Here is a 20885-nt window from a genome sequence, read left to right as displayed (position 1 = left end):
CTTTAGACTGTAATATAATAATCTTCTCTTGGAACACGTCTTTCCTCTAATAGATAATAATTTACGATGAATTTAGAATAAATAAAAAAAATTACAGATCCATTAGGATTCCTAAATTTCCATCAGAATCCCATGAAGGAATAAAGGTTAAATTTGTGGTTGTTCATCCTTGAACAGTTCTAATGAGCTTAGTAGTCCAAGTGTAACTCAACCAATTAAGAAGGCGGCCATGGATCGATTATGTGTTACGTGGTCCATCCACGTGGCGTAATAAATCAATGCCATTGACAATAATTGAGCCCCGTGTTTCCTCACTTCACTTCTATTAATTAAATATATATTTTCGCTAATTAATTCTACAAAATCTCATATAATATTAGCTCAAGTACTGAAATAGCCACCCAAAGATTTGCCTTTTTATAAAAATGGCAAGGTTATTCGTACGTCCATCACATGTCATTAGTCAAACAAGACAACCAAAATCCTACAAATTAATCAAATAAAGTTTGGATTTGTGTTCATTGCCCACTGTGAACACTAACACACGTGGCGAGCCTCCAGAATCAGACTATATCTGGTAGGGGGGATCATTGTTTTCGGTTCAAATCGAAAAAACCGATCGAATCGAATTGATTTAAAAATTTGGTTCGATTTTTTATATATTTCGGTTCGGTTCGGTTCGGTTCGGTTTTTAATTTCAAAATTTTCGGTTATTTCGGTTCGGTTCGGTTTTGATCAGAAAAAAACCGAAAAAATCGAATCGAACCGATTAGTAATAATAATATATATTTTTAATAATATATAGAAATTAAATTATATTAAAATTAAAATATTTTAATTAAATTTGAAAATATTAAAAATAAAGTGTAAAAAATAAAAAAATTATTAAAAATCGAAACTGATCAAACCGAACCGAACCGAATCGAATCAGACCGGTTCGGTTCGATTCGGTTTCTGACCAAAATCGGTTCGGTTCGGTTTTCATAAACACTCAAATTTCGGTTTTCGGTTTATTCGATTCGGTTCGGTTTTGAACCGAACCGACCGAATGCTCACCCCTAATCATTGTTCCCTCCCGAATTAAGAAATGTTGTGGCATCTGTCCCACATCGTTTAACTATCAAGAATAATGTAGTTAGAGCGAGAAATAGCTCTAAAAAATATTTAGAATTTAACTATATAAATTATAATTATATAGAGTTAATGAACACATCTAATCAAAATAATTAAATAATTAGTAAATATTTAAATATAATTTATTAAATATTTAATATATATCAATTAAAATCAATTATGAATTATTGGGTGTATATAACTGTAAACTAAATATATCCTAAATTATATTACGTAACTATTTATTAATAAGAAAGAAATACTGAGGAAATTCGAGGTGTAAAAACCACGTGCACATTTGTTAGTGGAGAATGTTGGATTGATGGATATTATTATTATTATCCATTGATTGGTGCTTCATCCACGTGTTGCTTTAGAGGTTGTAGGATGCATGAAGTTCGATCATCTCCAAATTTGAGACCCACAGCCTAATAAGATGCAATAGTAATAGAGTTCTCATTCATCTTGAGAATAGTTAATCAACTTTCTGATTAAATAAAAATTGAAAAATTATCAATCATTAGAATTAGTAGATAATTATAAAAATCTAATTAGCAATAAATTATATAAAATAAAAAGAATCAAATGAGTTAATTTTAAACTAATAGTGAAAGACGCCATTACTGAAAAAGTGACCTATTCATAATAACAATAAAACAAACAAATATGTGACGGTCTGCTTAATAAGTGATCCAGCCCAAGCCAATGGAGGAGTCGAGTTGTCGTCATAAGACTGGTGGGCCAATAAAATATGTTTCATTCCATCAGCAGCCCACTATAATATGTGAGATGTCCGAGAGATAGGCCTATAATATTTTTATCCTTTTTAAATACATAAGACAGAAAATTTTACTTAAATCTCTCCAAAAGAGGGATAACGTATACAATTGTTTGTCTAACTTTTAGAAAGTCTAATAATAATTGAGCATTAAAAAAATATTCCATAATTTATTTACCCTCCATTTTCGATTTGTTCAATTCCTTTCCTCCTCTCTCAGCTCAAGGTTACAATGGCACGATGTGAGGCACGTGCGGGAGAAGGCAAATGTCCAAATCTTGAGGAATTTGGGAGTCATTGTCAAAGTAAAAAAGCGAGTCAATTAGGTTCCATTTGGCGCTAGCAAATCCAAAACGCATTCCCATTTGCACATCACCTACAAATTCTCTAACCCCTTTAATGGTTAATCTATATGTATTATTATATATTTTTAGTATATTTATTATGTGAGTGGGATTTACTCCAGTCTCTTTAAGCTTTTTTTCTCTTTTGAAATGACTCTAAAATTTCTCCTTTTCATATCTTGATAATTCAATCCTCCAATAATGTGAACAAGTGGAGATTTGATCACCCAAGGATGAAGAAATTCCCACCTGGAGAATTTTAGCTTAGCCTTATATTGTTTATTTTAATGGTGGAAAAATTAAAGCAGCAATATCCCATAAAAAGGGAATGGATCTATTAAATTAAAATTAAATTTACATATGGTATGTGGTTGACAAATTCACGTATAATATTTTATCAAATAGAAAAGGACATTTACATTTATTTTAATCATGTCTTAAACGACATCGTTATAAATTTAAAACGAGAAAGAATATTAATATGATTATTATTGTAGAATTTGACATCACATACAAATTATATTGAATTAAATAAAATTAATTTGTATACATCGTGGGTGTATGTGAATTCTAACATATTTCAAGAAATGAGGGATTTCACGATTCACACAAACTAAATAATTCACCAAAGTCTATACCTGCTCTAGATATCATATCTAAAGCAAAAATGATCCATAAGGGGAAATGGATTGAATCAGTCTTTTCAGGCAGCATCATTGACCAAGTAAGCCAGCAGGTCAACAAGGCAATTTTAGGTTCAATTGTGTGATATTGCTTACAGCTAACTATCTACCAACCCTCTAATTTGGATGAATCCATCTACAACTGTGCAGCTTCTCAAATTTTCTACAATATTTAATGCACAATGTGAATTTTCCCTTGGAGCTAGCATCAAAGTCTATAGCAGTCGTTTAGATAATCCATATGAACACTTTATAAGTGGTAAAAGCTGCTCCTCTTTCCTCTTTCAATGTTAGGCATCTAATCTCAATGACAGGAGCACCAAACAAGCTTACCAATATTTTTTTTTTTTTTTTTTTAAAAAAAGCTTAGGAATGAAGAAATCCATAGATATTAAAGCTATCTTTAGTGGAATTTTGCGGACTATCATTAAAAGCAATGACGTGGAAAAATTCCTGTGCATGGAATTGATACTCTTATTTATTTTTCAAAATTGAACTCTTACCCGTTTGGTATGAAATATTAGTTGTAAAATTAGAATAAAAGTACCTAATCTAGGGCTTGTTATGAGAAAACTTGACTGAATATGGGTTAATGGTTTAAAGCTGGAGTAGGGTATTAATAGAAGTGTAACTTATTCCTAGAGCATGCAAGAAAAAAATGGACCAACATTACATAGGATAGGGTGATAGGAATATCCACTCAGGACACCACCATATCTTCATTTTGCTTTATAAATTCCCTTTTCTAATCATATCATAAGTTAATGTTAATATAATTAATTTTTTATTAAATTTTAATTAGAAATTTAATTATATTGCAGTGTATTAAACCTAATTTTAGTTCTTTTTTTAAAAATTTAATTTTATGGTTAAAATTGTTTTTCTGATCACTATCTGTCTGCCCATTCTAAACATCAAAGTCTATTTCTAATCGAGAAGTTGGTAGCAATTGACTTCACGTTGTATGCGTTTGTGGTGGGCCCATTTAATCACTTCCAATCTTCTACTTCTAGAAGCCCAACTATTCACGTTCATCTTCCATCTCCCACAAAACATCCAAATTAACAAATTAATATACACATATAAAGTTTGTTAAGGTGACCGAATTTTAATCCTAATTAATTATATAGTTCAATAGTTATAAGCAATCCGTAAGATAAGCGAATATTAATACTTAATTAGTAATTTAATAATTTAATTTTGATTAATATTCGAAAAGATGACTATATATTTATTTATTTTATTATGAAACCGAATGGATACCAATATACTCTGTACTTGCTCCCGGCATCTTCTCTCTTGTTCTTGAGAGTGACCTGCAATTTTTGTTATGATTCATAGAATATGGCCACCTTTGAGCCGTGTCTCTTTCTTCTTTTACAACCTCAATTTTCTTATTCAAACATGGCAGAAAAAAACAAGTTCATTTTTCCATTTGAAAATTAATATATATTTATTAATAATGATCTTGTTTGCACATGAATGTTGCATTTCAATTGATTAACCCCAACCCAGTTAAATTCTAATTTGGTTTTGCATGGATAAATTACTCGTTAATTATTATTAATGAAAATACGCAATAATTTACCAGTAAAATTTATTATATCACATAATTAATTAAAGAATTCATATTGCTGATTAAACCATTTCTGGGCCTTGAAGATGGGTGAGATCTCCTCCATTCTTGACTAATTGTGAGCAGATTTTAAATCATGTGTTAGTATTACCTGCATAATTAACGTATTACTTAGAGACCCATTACTGAATTAAAAATTCCTTGAGAAGTGCTAATCCGAAAGCAATGGGTGTTTCACTTAAGATTTACTCTACATTCATCAAGAAGGTATTTGTTAGGTGAAAATTCTTAATTAATTATTTTGCTCAAACACAGGTACATACGTGAATTTTATATCGAAGTTGGTAGATGATGTTTGTCAAAGTGCTTTTAAAAAAAAAAAAAATAAAACTAAGAAAAAAGGGGAAGCAATTAATTAATGGGTTTGATTTTGCTTAAGGTATGCCTTGTGGGACAAGTAATTAGACTTGGTTGGAAGGTGATTTGATGTCTAAGCAAGTAGATCAATCTCCCACATGCTTTTTTTGTTAAATATATATGATGTGATTTAATGTTTTGAAATTCAGAAAATAAAGTTTAAGTGATTGTATAAATTTGAGTGGTCTGAGATTCAGAAAATAGGATTTACAGTGATTGTGTAAATTTGAATAGAAAATAAGACGTTCAAAAAATAGACTTTACCATGATTGCGTAAATTTAGATGGAAAATAAGACGTTTCTCCTTTTTATTCATTTTCTTTTTGTCTGCTAGTGACGTCTAACCGCTTTTCTGCTACCGTATTATCTGTTTTTGTCATTCAAATACGTATGTATAGATGTGTCAAAACCCTTATCTATGCTCATTTAATTTCCTTTCAGCGCGCATGCGAACAGAGTTACGAAGTAACTGTGTCAGCTATTCTCATTCACATCACATTATCGAGCTGGATTATTTTTTGTTGGACTCGAGCTCATGATAGGCCCGGTCTATCCATGTGTCCAAATTAAAATTCACGATATTGGATCAATCTGTTTAAGAAAAGTTTATGAATTTTAGATCTGTCTTTCTCTTTTAAGATATGATCTTATTTTAGAATTTATAGATTTCGGCAGTTATTATAATTAAATAAATAACATGCATGAAAAATAATAAAAGTTATAAAAATTTGTGAATTACCATTATAAGATGCCATGTGCTTTTTCACTGAAGATATGCTGAACTTACAAAATTATATTTCAAATCTAAAGATAATCTTTTCCTTTTGGAACATGTCGATGGATGGATCAACCTCTTAATTAAGTTGCAAATTAGCTGTACAACATTTCAAAGTGGGTTTCCATGTTTATTGAACTGTAGGACATGCCTAATTAGGGAGCTAGATGGTGATTTCCCATGTGGACTCAAGCCTACATTACACAGCAGAATCAGAAAATTTATTTCTTCTACCTTGTAAATGGTTCATAATCTCATGGGGTTATAAATTTTTGAAGCACAAAAAAATGGTGAATAAAGGTCAATTACCAATTGGAGCAACACTGAGATTGTGTTTGCTGGAGTCTGATGTTGTATAATCAAATTAATTTTGCCATAGTTGTTGAGACATCGAGATCGAGCTGCCCAGATTTAGGATTACTTCACATATCTAGAAAAAAAATTGGAACTATATATATGTAACTTATTTAAAAAAAAAAGAAAAGAAAGAGAAAAAACCTTAAAAGTTTTTATTTCTTATTGAATCTAGACCACGCTTGCTAATTAACTTCATGAATGTGATAAACAAAGAATGGTTTCATACGTATATGTAGCAATATTTGTGGAAAGATAAATGGTTTTTTCCTCCCTTTATTTTCCTCTTTAAAAGCACGCAAGTATATGTTTCTTCTATTATAAATTTAAGCCTTAAGGTTGACTACGATAAACAAATAGATTAAGATTAAAATCGAAATCATTTTAGAATAAAATTCACATAAATTAAACACTCAACCCCAATCTTTCATCCATTATTGACTAGACTCTAATTTTAATCTCTAAATTTTAAAAATTTGGAATCCTAGAAGAGCTCTGAGCTCTCTTGGTACCTCATCGGCCCCTCATGCACTCTTGTCTTTTTTCTAGCTTTTTCCTTTCCGCCTCAACAAAATTTTCTATCAAAGTGCTGCGGACACCGCGTGTGTCTTTTCCATTAGATTCCTAACGCGTTCGAAGACTAGTACTACTAATAATAATTACAACATACACATTTCCATTCACCTTTTTTAAAATAAATAATGGCTCAATTTCACTTACCCTCTGCCACGTTAACAAGTAACAACAACCACCTTATATATATATATATATACACATACATATCAAACACATAACTGGCAGCGATCGGACATATTTCAATGAGGGGTTCACCGAAACATGAGCGCCGTTGGGCCTCCGACACCGTTCCCGGAAAGCCAACTGTCAGCACAGGAACCTCTCCCGGTACCGACTCCAATCCTGCTGAAGAGTATGTTGAAGTCACACTTGATTTACAGGATGATAACACTATTGTCCTCCGGAGTGTCGAGCCGGCCACGTTTATTAACATCGAAGATGGAACTGGAGCAGAAACTCCGGTATCTGTGTCTGCATCAGAGACGAGATCGCCAACGATTAGGCGGAGTTCGTCGAATAAAATTCTGCATTTCTCACAAGAGTTGAAGGCAGAAGCTGTGGCCAAAGCGAGGCAGTTCTCACAAGAATTGAAAGCCGAGCTAAGGAGGTTTTCTTGGAGCCATGGACACGCGGCGAAGGTGTTGTCGGCTTCGCCGTGTAATGACGGAGGTGGAGGTGGATTTGAATCTGCTTTGGCGGCTCGAGCTTTGAGAAAGCAGCGAGCACAGCTAGACCGGACTCGTTCCAGCGCTCAAAAAGCGCTGCGTGGATTGAGGTTTATAAGTAACAGTGAAACCAACGGTGTAGATGCATGGAATGAAGTTCAAAGCAATTACGAGAAGCTTGCTAAGGATGGTTATCTTTATCGTGCCGATTTTGCTCAATGCATAGGTTTCTAATCAAGCAATATTTCAGAGCATTTCCGTTACTTGAAGAAAATCAAGCTTTTTTGGAAAGTATTTTCTCTTTTTCGCCTCCCTCATTTTGTCTTCCTTTTTGTAAGGGATGAGAGATTCGAAGGAGTTTGCTCTTGAACTGTTCGATGCATTGGGTAGGAGACGGAGGTTGAAAGTGAACAAGATAAGCAGAGACGAGTTATACGAGTTTTGGTCGCAAATCACCGATCAAAGCTTCGATTCTCGTCTCCAGATCTTCTTTGACATGTACGCATTAAACTATGTGAATAGTTTGAAACTTTTTAACTGTATTATTCGTTAATTTATCCACTGTTCTAATTCTAATTAAACAACACTGCACTACTTCAATTAAGATCATGGTATACCGTTAATAGCTTCAGAGTTACAGTGCTAGAGATAAGGGGGAGAACTGTCTTTTCACCTATGACAGAATTATTAAGATGATAATACAGAATTGAATATGTTTGAGTCACGACTGACTACTTTTGCTCTTTGTTAACCTTTTGCTGTTGTCTTGTATTACAGGGTGGACAAGAATGAAGATGGAAGAATTACTGAAGAAGAAGTAAAAGAGGTAACAAATAAATTATATTGAAAATCATGCCTCTTGTTATCGACTAAAATAAGCTTTAATTAATCCTTGATTGAGCAAGTGGTCTGCAATAACGTGCCTGAATTAGCCACCACCAACCTGTGACGTTGTAGCAAAATTAAATTATCTACTTGTGCTTCTTATTGGTTTAAAGTCTACAGGGTATACTTTGGTTATTATAGTCATCAAGAAGCCAAGATTCGGTGATCGTAAAGCACTGAAATTCCAAAACTAACTACTCCATTATAATTAATCATGTTCAATTTTTCCGTGTCTGACGTTTCTTCCTTTCCATATTTCCAAAGATCACATCTATAATTATTGGATATCATTACTATTATTCAACAATTACTAAGAGTCTAGCCCCTTGTTTTGAAAACAAAAGAACTAAGGGTCTCCTCCTCACTTAAGGGCCTGAGAGGTTGACATATGGAATCTTGAACTTTCCAAATTTACCACCAAAAGTTATTATTAAGTTCTCCAGTGTGGTTGGTTGGGGCTTTTTAGTCAATTAATCTTTGGTATATAATTTCAACATGTTGGGAATTAATTATCGATGGAATATTTACTGTTTCTGCTATTTGTTAAAAATTGGTAGATTATCATGCTCAGTGCATCTGCAAACAAGTTGTCCCGATTAAAGGAACAAGCAGAGGAGTACGCTGCTTTGATCATGGAAGAGTTGGACCCTGAAAGACTTGGCTACATTGAGGTGGGTCTTGTAAACACTTAGTCCTCTATATACTTCTATTTCAATGTTGTTACAGTATTTTTGCACTATAATCTCTTCTTACTTGCATTTTTAGGACAAGCTAAATGGATTCTGCACTGTAATAAAGTACACTTAATATTTTTATGTATAGTATGATTTCATTTTCATAGAAGTTTTAAATCTGTTTAATTTGCGCCATTTGACCATTAGTTTTTTTTTAAATGATTTTCGAATTTTCGTTTTTCAATTGATCTTGGGATTGAGTACGTTATTATTGGAAAAAAAATAAATAAAAGGAAGTTCAACATTTTTGTTAGATTGATTCTTCTCAAGTCCAATGTTAGGCAAGTGGTGAGCAAATCTTCCAACAATTAAGTTATAATATTGTTCAACGGTGCACCAAAATTAATGCAGTTGAAAAAAAAAAGGCCAATTGTAGTATAATTAATTTGGTTAAGCTTTATCTGTTCATGTTGAATAAAATTTGTTAGTTGAACAACTTTGAGTGTTTCTTTTGTTCTCTTTTTGCTCTGTCGATCCTATTTACGTTCTTTCATAGAATGAATCCTTCGCATATAAACAGAGTAGCCGTCAATTATGTTAGGTAAGAAAAACTATAGGTTGCTTTGAATGGCAAAAATGGTGGGTTTTGGTGACATTAACACAAGAACTTCAGTTGTATATTAAGCAGTAACAAAAAAAAAAAGGACCCAATTAATTTATGGTGCATCACCATTATCTTGTTATACTGTTGTCACTCTGTATTTTTAAGACCACTTCACACCCCCACTCGGTCATCACCAACTCCTAAACCACCATCAACATCATATTTCAACAACTATCTTTCAGAATTATTTTCTTATGTCCTTTTGGTAGGTTTAGTGTTGATGCATTTCAGCTGTTGTAATTCTTCTATATTTTACTTTAAAATCTAAAGTCCTTGGGTAAGTTACTTTAAAAGCAAGAGGAGATGGAGAGTTCAGTGGGAAAAAAAGTTTGATTATTCAGTATAAGGGTGTTATTATTTACTATATTGAAGCGTCATATGTGACCTATACTTCATGATTGTGATTTGAAGTCACCCTCCTGCCACTTTTTGGTCCTGACTTCCATAGTTGGGTTACTTGGGTAGCCATGTGAAAGAAGCTAATGGTAGCCTCTTGTTAGTCTTCTCCCATCACACACGTATTATACGTGCTGCATTGTCCGTCAGTGGTAGTGCAATAAGCTGACATAATTAAGATCCTTTTGTCCCTTGTATAATATTCACTTGCTGATATTTTGGTTGCACCGTTTGTTGTGCTGATATTTATATGTAGATATGGCAACTGGAGACGCTTCTTCTCCAAAAGGACACGTATCTAAGCTATAGTCAAGCGCTAAGCTACACCAGCCAGGCTTTGAGCCAAAACTTGCAAGGACTGAGAAAAAGAGGACCAATAAGGAGGTTGAGCACACGGTTAATCTACTTTGTCCAAGAGAATTGGAGGAGAATTTGGGTTTTGGCATTATGGGCCTTGATAATGATCGGCTTATTCACATGGAAATTCCTTCAGTACAAGCAAAAAAATGCTTTCAAAGTCATGGGTTATTGTCTTCCAACAGCTAAAGGTGCAGCAGAGACTTTGAAGCTCAACATGGCTCTCATTCTCTTGCCCATGTGTAGGAATACCATCACCTGGCTCAGGTCAACAAGATTGGGTTATTCCGTTCCCTTTGACGATAACGTCAATTTTCACAAGGTACATCCTAAATCATTTACCAACCGCTTCAATTGGTCCATGGCTTATTCTGTACGTTTATCCTTGGTTCCCATATATAGACGAGATTTTTATCTAAAAGTCACATTGTGGTTGATCTTTGCCGTGTACTTAAATAACAAATTTTTGCTAGACGCTGTTCACTATGAACCATAAATATGTGTCGTTTATTTGGATCTAGTCTATTATAGACACAAGAGACATTCAGTTGAATCTTGATAGAATGAGTAGGGTCAGTATGGGACAAGCTATTCAACATTTATTAGTCAACTGTCCACCGTTAATGAGTTGCTTGACATATATCTGCCACAACACACGTAGCTATTTAATCCGATAGGATATCTGCTAGAATGTTCTAATATAGTCAAGGCAGGACCAGCCATCTTAAGGGACAGATTATTCAGCCTCACTGATTCGCTAAACGCTGAGACTCTCTTTCAAACCTCAATATCTTCGAACCATAACTCAAATCCACTAACTTTCAACCACCTAATCAGAGCTATTAATTATTCCGGTGAATCAAACCTTAGCACACGTGTACACATCTCTTTATCTCACCGAATCTCAGATTATTCGCATCTAACTTCTTTGTGGAGGGCTGCCTGTGTGTTCTTAAATCCATGATGAATTAGGTTTGGGTAAATTTTTTCAAAAATTACATGATATTCACGTGCTTTGTGTATTGAGTCTAGTGTAAGCTTTTTTTGGCACTTAAATAAAGCTTTTTTCGCCTTTAAATGTTCTATCAGGAGTAATACAGGTACACGCAGCAAAAGTTTACAAATGAATTGCCTTCCCTACTTATCATATGTGGTTCGACAATAGACAGTCACTACTGGAGTACTGAGTAGATACCATCATATTTGTCCCATACTGAAGAGAAGGTTACGAAGATTGCTCATGCTTCTCCTTCTAATTAATTCACTATTGAACAAGGATGTTAAGGGTCCACTAGAAGACCAACAATTAACAAATAGAGAAGCATTCAATTAAAAATTTTAAATGGTATTTGTAAAGTTAAGATAATGATAATATAAATTAGGCATATTAGTATATCTACTAGCAGTTGCATGATTTTTGGAATTCATAAGAGAACTAAGTTTCTACTAATTGGAATTACGCTAATCAATGAATCTAAAATGCATTGAATAAGGATTTATAGATATTAAATTATTATGATATCCAACAAGTAGCTGCTAGAGGCTTGTCTTAATTTTGATTTTACTATTCTTAATTGATACATGTCTGCAGACTATTGCGGCTGCAATTGTAATTGGTGTCATTCTCCATGCTGGAAATCACCTTGCTTGTGATTTTCCGAGGCTGATCAATTCTTCTGATGAAGTATATCGGAAGTATTTAAGGGATGACTTTGGAGGACAGAAACCTACATATGCTGAATTGGCTAGAGGGGCTGAAGGTGTAACTGGAATAGTAATGGTTGTCCTAATGGCAATTGCGTTTACACTTGCAACACGGTGGTTCAGGCGGAGCCTCGTTAAGTTTCCAAAACCCTTCGATAGGCTTACTGGTTTCAATGCATTCTGGTATTCACACCACCTATTTGTGCTCGTCTACATCCTGCTAATCATCCATGGTGTATTCCTTTATCTAGTGCACAAATGGTACCTAAAGACGGTATAGCTCAAATTCCTTTTCTCCACCAAATTACTAGAATTTTGTCGACAGCCATTGAAAATCTAAATTGAAGTTGAGTTCATATCTGCAGACATGGATGTATCTTTCTGTTCCAGTTTTACTATATGCCGGAGAAAGAGCCCTGAGATATTTTCGTTCTCGCTCCTATACCGTCCAGCTTCGGAAGGTGAGCATCCAAATTGGAAAAGAATTTCTGTAAATTTTAAGGCCCAGCTAATTTTCCCATCTTCGGTATCCATCGTGTAGTCCAAAGTTTCTCTTTGTAATTGAGATTCTCTATATAACTTCTTTTTCTTGAATTGTAAAATATTCAGGTTGCAATTTATCCCGGTAATGTCCTCACATTGCAAATGTCAAAGCCTTCTCAGTTTCGGTACAAGAGTGGACAATACATGTTCGTCCAGTGCCCTGCTGTTTCTCCATTTGAGTGGTAAGTCACATTACTAATGCTCCTTAAATGACTTCTTTAGCATTGAGGCCCTCCTGGTAGTTTTACCTCCTGTGCTCCTTGAACTGTAATATGTGCTGGCCACTTTCACTAATCTTGCCAGTGGGAGAAAAACTGGTCAAACATGGCTAACACAGTTTCGGTCCTGAAATTTGCCCACCATAAGCCTTGGGCCAATGATTGAAATTACTAAATCCTCAATTTGCTTTCCGGCTAGTGATTGGAATTATACATTCTTCAGTTTGGCCCAACAGCAATCCTTTGTGGCTTAACTGGTGGAAACTTCAGTAGGAGTCCTCGTCCAGTTTATTTTTCATGAGTTTCTGGTGGATTAAACCATCTCGTGCGAAGTGGTTTCCTTGCTTAATGTTATTTGTTCTTTCGTCCAGGCATCCATTTTCCATTACCTCCGCTCCTGGTGATGACTACCTTAGTGTTCACATTCGCCAGCTAGGTGATTGGACTCAAGAACTTAAAAGGGTATTCTCCGAGGCCTGTGAACGTCCTGTAGCTGGGAAAAGTGGGCTTCTCAGGGCTGATGAAACAACAAAAAAAAGGTACTGAATATGTCAATTTTACATGGTTGATCATCCTTTGCCTTTGGCTGGCATTTTGTTAGCACAAATTCTGTTATTTAACAACATTATTTGATAACAGTTTGCCAAAGCTCTTAATAGATGGCCCTTACGGCGCCCCAGCACAAGACTACAGGAAATATGATGTGCTGTTACTGGTTGGTCTTGGAATTGGAGCAACACCTTTCATCAGCATTCTAAAAGATTTGCTTAATAACATTGTCAAAACGGAGCAGGAAGTAAGTAACCTGAAATGCAGCTGCAGTTTTTCACTTCCAACATGTGCCCTACACTCGTAGAAATTTGCAGAATCATATTTCTGATCCCACGTTTCAGGATTTGGAATCAGACATCAGTAGGACATCCAATTTTAGTGCCGGAAGTAATGATGCTTCGACTCACAACAGAACTTCTCCGAAACTAAAAAAAATTCTGAGGACCACTAATGCTTATTTCTATTGGGTAACCAGGGAACAAGGTTCCTTTGATTGGTTCAAAGGGGTGATGAATGAAGTCGCCGACCTTGATCAAATGGTATATAAATTTAGGTTGGAATCATTTTGATTGTGTTAAAATTCCATCTTTCCTTGATGTTAACTTATTGTTTGGACTTCAGGGTGTGATTGAAATGCACAATTACTTGACTAGTGTTTACGAAGAAGGTGACGCGCGTTCAGCACTTATTACCATGGTCCAAGCTCTAAACCATGCAAAGAACGGCGTGGACATTGTTTCTGGCACTAGGGTAAGATTCTGATATTCACATTATAGTGTTAGCATCAACATCACAGCGCGAATCTAGAGGAATGCTTGCTAAAAGTTTCCCAACTGTTGCATCAGGTGCGAACCCATTTTGCAAGGCCTAATTGGAAGAAGGTTCTCTCTAAATTATGTTCCAAGCACTGTAATGCAAGGATAGGCAAGTGCATCTCCAAACAGCTTCAGTAAACGACGTTGATTAATTTTTGCTTTCTTTTAATAATATGATTGGGTTTTTGGAACAGGAGTTTTTTACTGCGGTGCACCTGTCTTGGCTAAAGAACTCAGCAAGCTCTGCTACGAGTTCAATCAAAAAGGTTCCACCAAGTTTGAGTTCCACAAAGAGCATTTCTAAATTCTAATGAGACAACTGGATGCATAAATAGCTAAATAACTATCGTTTACAACTCCTTCCCTCAGCTCCAAATACCTCCACCTGCACAATAAGAATTTCTGAAGCATTGTACAGTCTTGGGTGGAAAAGTAAGAAAGGGAAGCAAAAATTAGATATACAGATATACATAAATACGTATTCAATACTCCAAGTGTATAGCACATCAAGCACAGCCAAGAAAATCATTGTGGCTGATGAAACGGCTTGAGGTTTCGATGATAACCCATTACTAGCTTAGTGGGTAGTGGAAGAACTGAAGTGATTGCAGGGGAGCAGAGTGTGTTACAGCTACAATTGAAAGACACATAATATATAAGGACATGCCCATGCATATTATTGGTGGACATGCATAAGTGGATGGAAGAAGACAGTTATGAGAGGAAAGATTTCGAGGTAGGTCTCTGTGCTCTGGAATCTGAACCTGGACTGGGGATTAATTGGATGGCTATCTATCCTTCGAATATTTCCTTGGAAGACTTGAGCAAAGCCTCATCGGATGTGAATGCTGGCACCAGTTAAATCCACTCGCAATTACCTCTAGTTACTCGACTAGAATAAGCAAATTATGTAAATAAAATAATATAGTTCAGTACTAATTTTTACCCCATTCTTGGTCCGATTCAGGAAGATGTCCGTGAGAGCTGTAAGTTTAGCAAGCAATTAATTTTGCGTACATACATCTGATACTTTTTTTCTGAAACTAACAGATTGAGAAATTCTCAAACCTTGAAAATCCCTCATTCCCGTTGTCTAAACAACTAACTCAACATCCAAAGCTTAAGGCACGAGGAGGGAGGTCAAATTACAACTAGGTCAATTTTAGGATGGCATAATACTACTACCACCAAGAAGTTTCTTTGTTTTACCTTTTAATATTAAGTTATTTAATTATAGAAGTATATATATTTGGTATGTGAAATCATCATATTCTTTTATGTTTGACCTTTTTATTCGTTTTTTAATCAATTATTGGACTATTTTTATTACTAAAGTTATTTAATAGTTACATAAAAACTACCAATGAAGAACTCCATTTTATATGTGTACTTCATCTAGACCTTTTTTTTAGTATAAATGATAAGATTACTTTTCTTAGATTACATGTTATTTTATTACATTTCTTTGAGTTACAACTATTTTCTTATACCAAAAAGTATACTATCATATTAATAGTTTAAAATATTTTGATCTCTTTATTTTTCCAATTAAAAGTTGTTCAAAATTTCGATCCATAGTTTGAGTTTTAATATATGCAAACCTATTCATTTTTTTTATTTGTTTTGTTTGAATTAAAAATAAAATTTAAGATTTATAATTGATGCAGCTTAGATTTTTTTTTTTAAAATATAAATGTACAAAATAAAAGAGCAATACCAAATGATTTGGTGAATAAAATCTTCAATAATTAAGTTAATCGAGAGATTTAAAAGAAATTTAAACAAAAAAAGATAATATAATACTTTACATATTTAAAGATTGCCTCTTTAAATAAGTTATCAGTAGTTTTATTTTAGAGTGATTTTGATTCTGTAATTAAATTTTTATGGAATAAAAATTTTTACACTTCTAAAATTTTAATTTGGACCAAATCTTGAAAAAGTTTGTTTAGTTTGAAATGGATCCGTTCAAGACTTTGGACTCTTATTCTCTCAATGGTTCTGGTGTTAGTATTAAGAATTTTAACAACCGATTCATTTGATATTATATATTAAAAAAAAACTTAAAAAGAAAAACACCGTATAAATGTATATCATGAAAGAGAAAAACTCAAAATACCTTAATTGGGTAACCTCTTTAATTTTACAGCTGGGCTCGAATTGGACAAAGTATCCTTTCCTTGTGTGGGTTGACTTAAATTTATCCATTCCCACCTTAATGGGTTGGATCTAAGCCCTTTTTTTTTACTCTTTTCTCCATGACCATGTCCAATAAATAGGATATATAGCGTCAGTTTGCTCATGAGTATAATTTTTAAAATGTATACATTTTCCAAAAAAAAAAATTGTATCTTAAATAGTTAGAATATTTAAGATGTATATTTGTAAAAATATTTTAAGTAAATTTTAAAAATTATAAAATGTATCTTAAATTTTCAAAAGAAAATGATGAATAAAGGATTTATAAATTGCTTATAAGCTCGCTTGGCAACCAAATTAAATTAATTAAATTTCTCTTTATACATTTATATTTATCTATACTTACATAATATATATATAAAAAAGCAAATCACATATTTATTATAATTGTATTCCATAATTTATTTTTTTTGGTTTAATTTATTTTATTAAATATTTTAGGTGACTTAATATTTATTATTTATAAAAGATATTTTCTACCAATACCTGTACTTTACCCTTCACTTTCTAAAAAGTTTTCACTTTCTCAACCATTCATATTCTGAATACATTCAAGCTTTTTTTTTTTTTTTCCTTTTTTTTTTTTTTATGTTTCTAGCTTTATGATGTGGTTTCATATAAATGTATATAATTATTAAAATTTTACAATATTATAGAATTATATATATAGTTTAGTCTCTCAAAACTCGTTTAGCGTACGAGGGAATGCAATGATGAAAATGAAAGGATTATTCCATATAATCCAGTGAAAACTATTATGTATTGTTTTAGAGTTATTTTTCTTAGAAATAATTTATGATGAATTAAAAATATAAATGAGTGGGCCCATTTAATTTTTATATGAATCATCTCGTTACATTACTGCATTTTAGTTTCCCATTGTTTTGAAGATTGAGCTGACCCCTTACCTTATGCTTGCATTGCATTCTACGTTTTGGGTCCACCCAGAAATCCACTATTCTCAAGCGAGAAAATTGCTGGAGACGTCAACTCTGTTCACCGGGCCTGCGAGTTTTTTGGGCGATTAACTAAGGTTTGATGTTCTAAGGTGGATTTTAGAATTAGAATGGTTTCGATTCAGAACTAAATCCAGTCCAAAATCGAAATCAACCTATTTAATTTGAGGCCCAAAAGGGGATTGATTACTAGGCCCAAGCATTTGAAGCTATTTAAAAGTAATTTTTATTGTAGATTTATATGAATATATTTTTTAAAATCATATGATTATTATTTTAAGAAAAATAAAAATGAAATATTTATAGAAAAGAAAATTCTTAATGTACACGAAAACTTCAACGCGTCCTCTTGGTTTCCTTTCCTATTTCCGTTAACGCTAAAACAAAAATAAATACCCAAATTGAATCTTCAGTTCCTTCAATCCACATCAATGGCAGAAGACAATCAGATCGTTCAACTGAAACTGAATTCAAGAAACGATGAGGAATTCACCGCCGTAAATCCCAGAATACCCCGCCGAGAAAAAACCAATAAATGCGTCGTATATTTTCTTGCAGGAACCGCAATCTTCAGTGCTATCTTTCTCGCTTTTGCACTCGTAGTGCGTCCTAGGACTCCTGACCTTGAGTTGAGCTTTGTTTCAGTGAAAAATCTCGTCTATACTAATAACAATGTGTCGTTCTCTTCCTTGAATATGACCCTAGAGGCCGAGTTGTCGATCAGGAATACAAATTTCGGGTCGTTCAAGTTCGAGAATGCAACTGCTAGTGTGTTATATGGAGGGCAGACAGTAGGAAAAGGGATCATAGGCGAGGGGCTACTCAAAGCAAGAGACAAAGAGAATATAAAGGTGAAGGTGGATGTGAGATCATATAGATTTTCAGATACTGAAAAGTTAAGCAGGGACATAGATTCTGGGATTTTGAAGCTGCAAAGCCTTGCCAAGTTCAGCGGAAAAGTTCAGTGGTTGCAGATCGTAGAGAAGTTGAAAACTGCTTCAGTAAGTTGTAGCATGAGTCTTAATTTGAAAAGCCACTTTCAGCTTCAGGATTTGATATGCAGCTAAGGTATTATTTTTATTAGTTTTATTTATTTATTTGGAGGGAGGGGGAATCTTCTTGGGTTAGTATAAACAATTCCTTAATGTTGATTTTCTACTTGGAAGTTTGCAAAATTTTTGCTGCAGACGGTCTCCTTAAGCAGGGCAAGTTAACTTGATAAAGTAAAGTATTATGTTAATACTCTTGGTTATAAGATGTTAAAAAAAAAATTTCTCATCTATATTAGGGTAAGGAGGATACTATTTGGTCTAGTTCTAAGTCAAAACTAGAATTGAATTGCCAGTTTTAATTCTAAAGCTTGGGAATTTGAGAATGGATTGAAGGGTTCTTTTCAATTCTAATACCCTTTCTGTTTATTTTGATTAAATTCAAAAATTATTTCTTTTTTTCCTAAAAAATGAAACGTTGGAGTTTTAACTCAATTGTAAATTTTGATTTGCCCATGACAACTCTTAGCACCAATTTTTAGTTTTCAAAAAGTGAAAAAGACTAGCGATCTAAGATTGTCCATGTGATCCAAAAGCAAAAGATGAGGAGCAACCAGCACTAAGTGATTCAAAAGCAAAAGAAGAGTAACCAGCACTAAGTGACGTGTATTCTATTGAAGTGAAAGAAAATTATATATATATTGAGATTTTGATTGTTACTCAACATCAAATAATTTGGAAAAAAAAAAACCCTAACCAAATGGAAAGCGTAGACAAAATGTGTAATTGATTTTTCAAAGGCCCGCTCATCAAAATCTAACGTCTAATTGCATAAGGCCCGGAAATCTCTTCCTTCCTTTATTTATTTTTTAAGCTGCTGCTGCTATTCCACCTACCGCTTAAAGAAATAATATCACCATATACTAATTTTCAATGATAAAAAAAATTCAATATTCATTATTATAATACTACCCTATCAATATATTACTTCTAATTTTAATTAATTTAAAAAAGTTATAAAAAAATAAATTTATAATATAGCTTATTCAATTAAAATATTGTAAATAAAATAATATATTATAAAGAAAATTACTATAGAATCTTTAAATTTTAAAAAAATTAACTAGTTAATTTTTATAAGATTTAGAGACAATTAAAATAGCTCTCATTATTTTAAAATATAATAATTTGATCTTTTATTATGATTTATCCACAAATTTCATTTATTTTCAGTAAAAAACTAATTTTACTCTTTTATAATTTAAAATTTTAATAGAAAAGAAATATTTATTTTCTACACATTTGAGTTTCTTTTACTTTCCTGTTTGTTTTTTGGGTAAACAAATAAAAGTAGAAAGCGTATTTTCTTTTCTATTAATCTTATAATTCTTTTGTTTTGATTTGATTTGAACTCCTATTTGTTGTTGTTGTTGTGATTTTAGTTTTAGGGATTGGATGAAGTGAAATTCTCCCTTCTCACTCTCAACAATTGTTCATTTCCTTATTTTCTCGCTTTTAGCCGTTAGATCTTTATCAATTGGCGTAAATTAATATTCCTCCCTTAATTCTCAGGTCAATTAGTCATTGATATGCGGCTCAAATCCTCATCAACATTGCAACTCTTGGTATCATAGCAACGAGCCAGTAATTCCAATATTCTTTGTCAATCGTCACAAGCATCCTTTTTTATTCTCAATCGACTGTGTAGCTCAAATCCTTATCAGCATCACAACTCTTGGACAATATCATAACGAGCAGGTATGAGCTCACTTAGTAATCAATATACTCAAAAAATGGTTTCAGTTGCAATTCAGAAATTCAAAAGCAAATACGAATTAATATATTCTTTTACTTTTTAAATTATTTTGATATGTTGTATTTTATAAATCAAATTATGTTGATAGAAAATTACTTATTGATTGTTTGGAGATTTTTCATTTTAAGAATTTTATTGTGATGCTCTTGAGAATGAAGGAGAGTGTTGAAAAGGAATAAGGAGGTCATTTTTTTAAATTCAAAATTACTCTTTTTTCCTTACTGATAGAATTTAAATTGTTATATTTTAAGATAATAAGAAACTTTTTAATTACTTCTAAAAATTTTAAAAATTATAAAATTAAGTAGTTAATTTCTTTAAATTTCAGAAATTTTACGATAATTTACTCGATATTGTATGAGGATATGAATGTTTTAATTTTTCTAAATAACCTAAAGAATTATTATTTTAATATACAAGCACAATTATGCACAGAAAGATGTCACAAAATAAATTTCAAGGATGTTAATTCTTTAGTACAATTATTATTATTTTTTTCTCATTGCGTTTTCTCAATCTATTTTATAGATTAATATTAAAGGATATAATTTATTATTAACTTATGAGATAAAATAAACATATTAGACAAATAAATATTTAGTACAAAATGCAATTAATTTTTACATGAAATAAAGTAAACAGAAAAGTAATTTTAAAATAATTAGTTATATACATATATGTGTGTTGTGCATCAAAGAAATTTATGAAAAATTAAATATTTATTATTAATTAGATTTACGTATATATCTATAACTAAAAATTATTATGTAATTGTGTTTTATTAATTAATCAATATATTTTTTATATTCAGTTTAACCATTCTTTTTCATCGTTTC

General features: G+C 32.6%; 2 protein-coding genes across 2 annotated transcripts; both read left to right on the top strand.

The window, feature by feature from the left end:
• The first annotated feature begins 6813 nt into the window (after positions 1-6813).
• On the top strand, positions 6814-15132 carry LOC110609718 (respiratory burst oxidase homolog protein A). Its single transcript, XM_021749495.2, has 14 exons — positions 6814-7507; positions 7620-7779; positions 8059-8107; positions 8724-8837; positions 10157-10579; positions 11849-12235; positions 12327-12422; positions 12571-12686; positions 13094-13261; positions 13362-13518; positions 13616-13813; positions 13896-14024; positions 14120-14198; positions 14284-15132. Exons 1-14 carry the CDS (start codon positions 6859-6861, stop codon positions 14391-14393), a joined length of 2835 nt encoding a protein of 944 aa, XP_021605187.1. The 5' UTR covers positions 6814-6858; the 3' UTR covers positions 14394-15132.
• Positions 15133-17590: 2458 nt separating this feature from the next.
• Positions 17591-19985, top strand: LOC110609897 (late embryogenesis abundant protein At1g64065). The gene is made up of 2 exons (XM_021749730.2): positions 17591-18312; positions 19806-19985. Exon 1 carries the CDS (start codon positions 17676-17678, stop codon positions 18309-18311), a length of 636 nt encoding a protein of 211 aa, XP_021605422.2. The 5' UTR covers positions 17591-17675; the 3' UTR covers position 18312; positions 19806-19985.
• The last annotated feature ends 900 nt before the right edge of the window (positions 19986-20885 follow it).

Source organism: Manihot esculenta, chromosome 2 (assembly GCF_001659605.2).
Source record: "Manihot esculenta cultivar AM560-2 chromosome 2, M.esculenta_v8, whole genome shotgun sequence".
Lineage (NCBI taxonomy): Eukaryota > Viridiplantae > Streptophyta > Magnoliopsida > Malpighiales > Euphorbiaceae > Manihot > Manihot esculenta.
Note: the sequence above shows the minus strand (reverse complement) of the source record. Positions and strands in the feature narration are given on the sequence as shown.

Coding starts and splice junctions, on each gene's coding strand:
- LOC110609718 (XM_021749495.2), top strand. CDS start 6,859: ATGAGGGGTTCACCGAAACATGAGCGCCGTTGGGCCTCCGACACCGTT. Junction 12,236..12,326: donor ACAAATGGTACCTAAAGACG/GTATAGCTCAAA, acceptor TCATATCTGCAG/ACATGGATGTATCTTTCTGT. Junction 12,423..12,570: donor ATACCGTCCAGCTTCGGAAG/GTGAGCATCCAA, acceptor TAAAATATTCAG/GTTGCAATTTATCCCGGTAA.
- LOC110609897 (XM_021749730.2), top strand. CDS start 17,676: ATGGCAGAAGACAATCAGATCGTTCAACTGAAACTGAATTCAAGAAAC.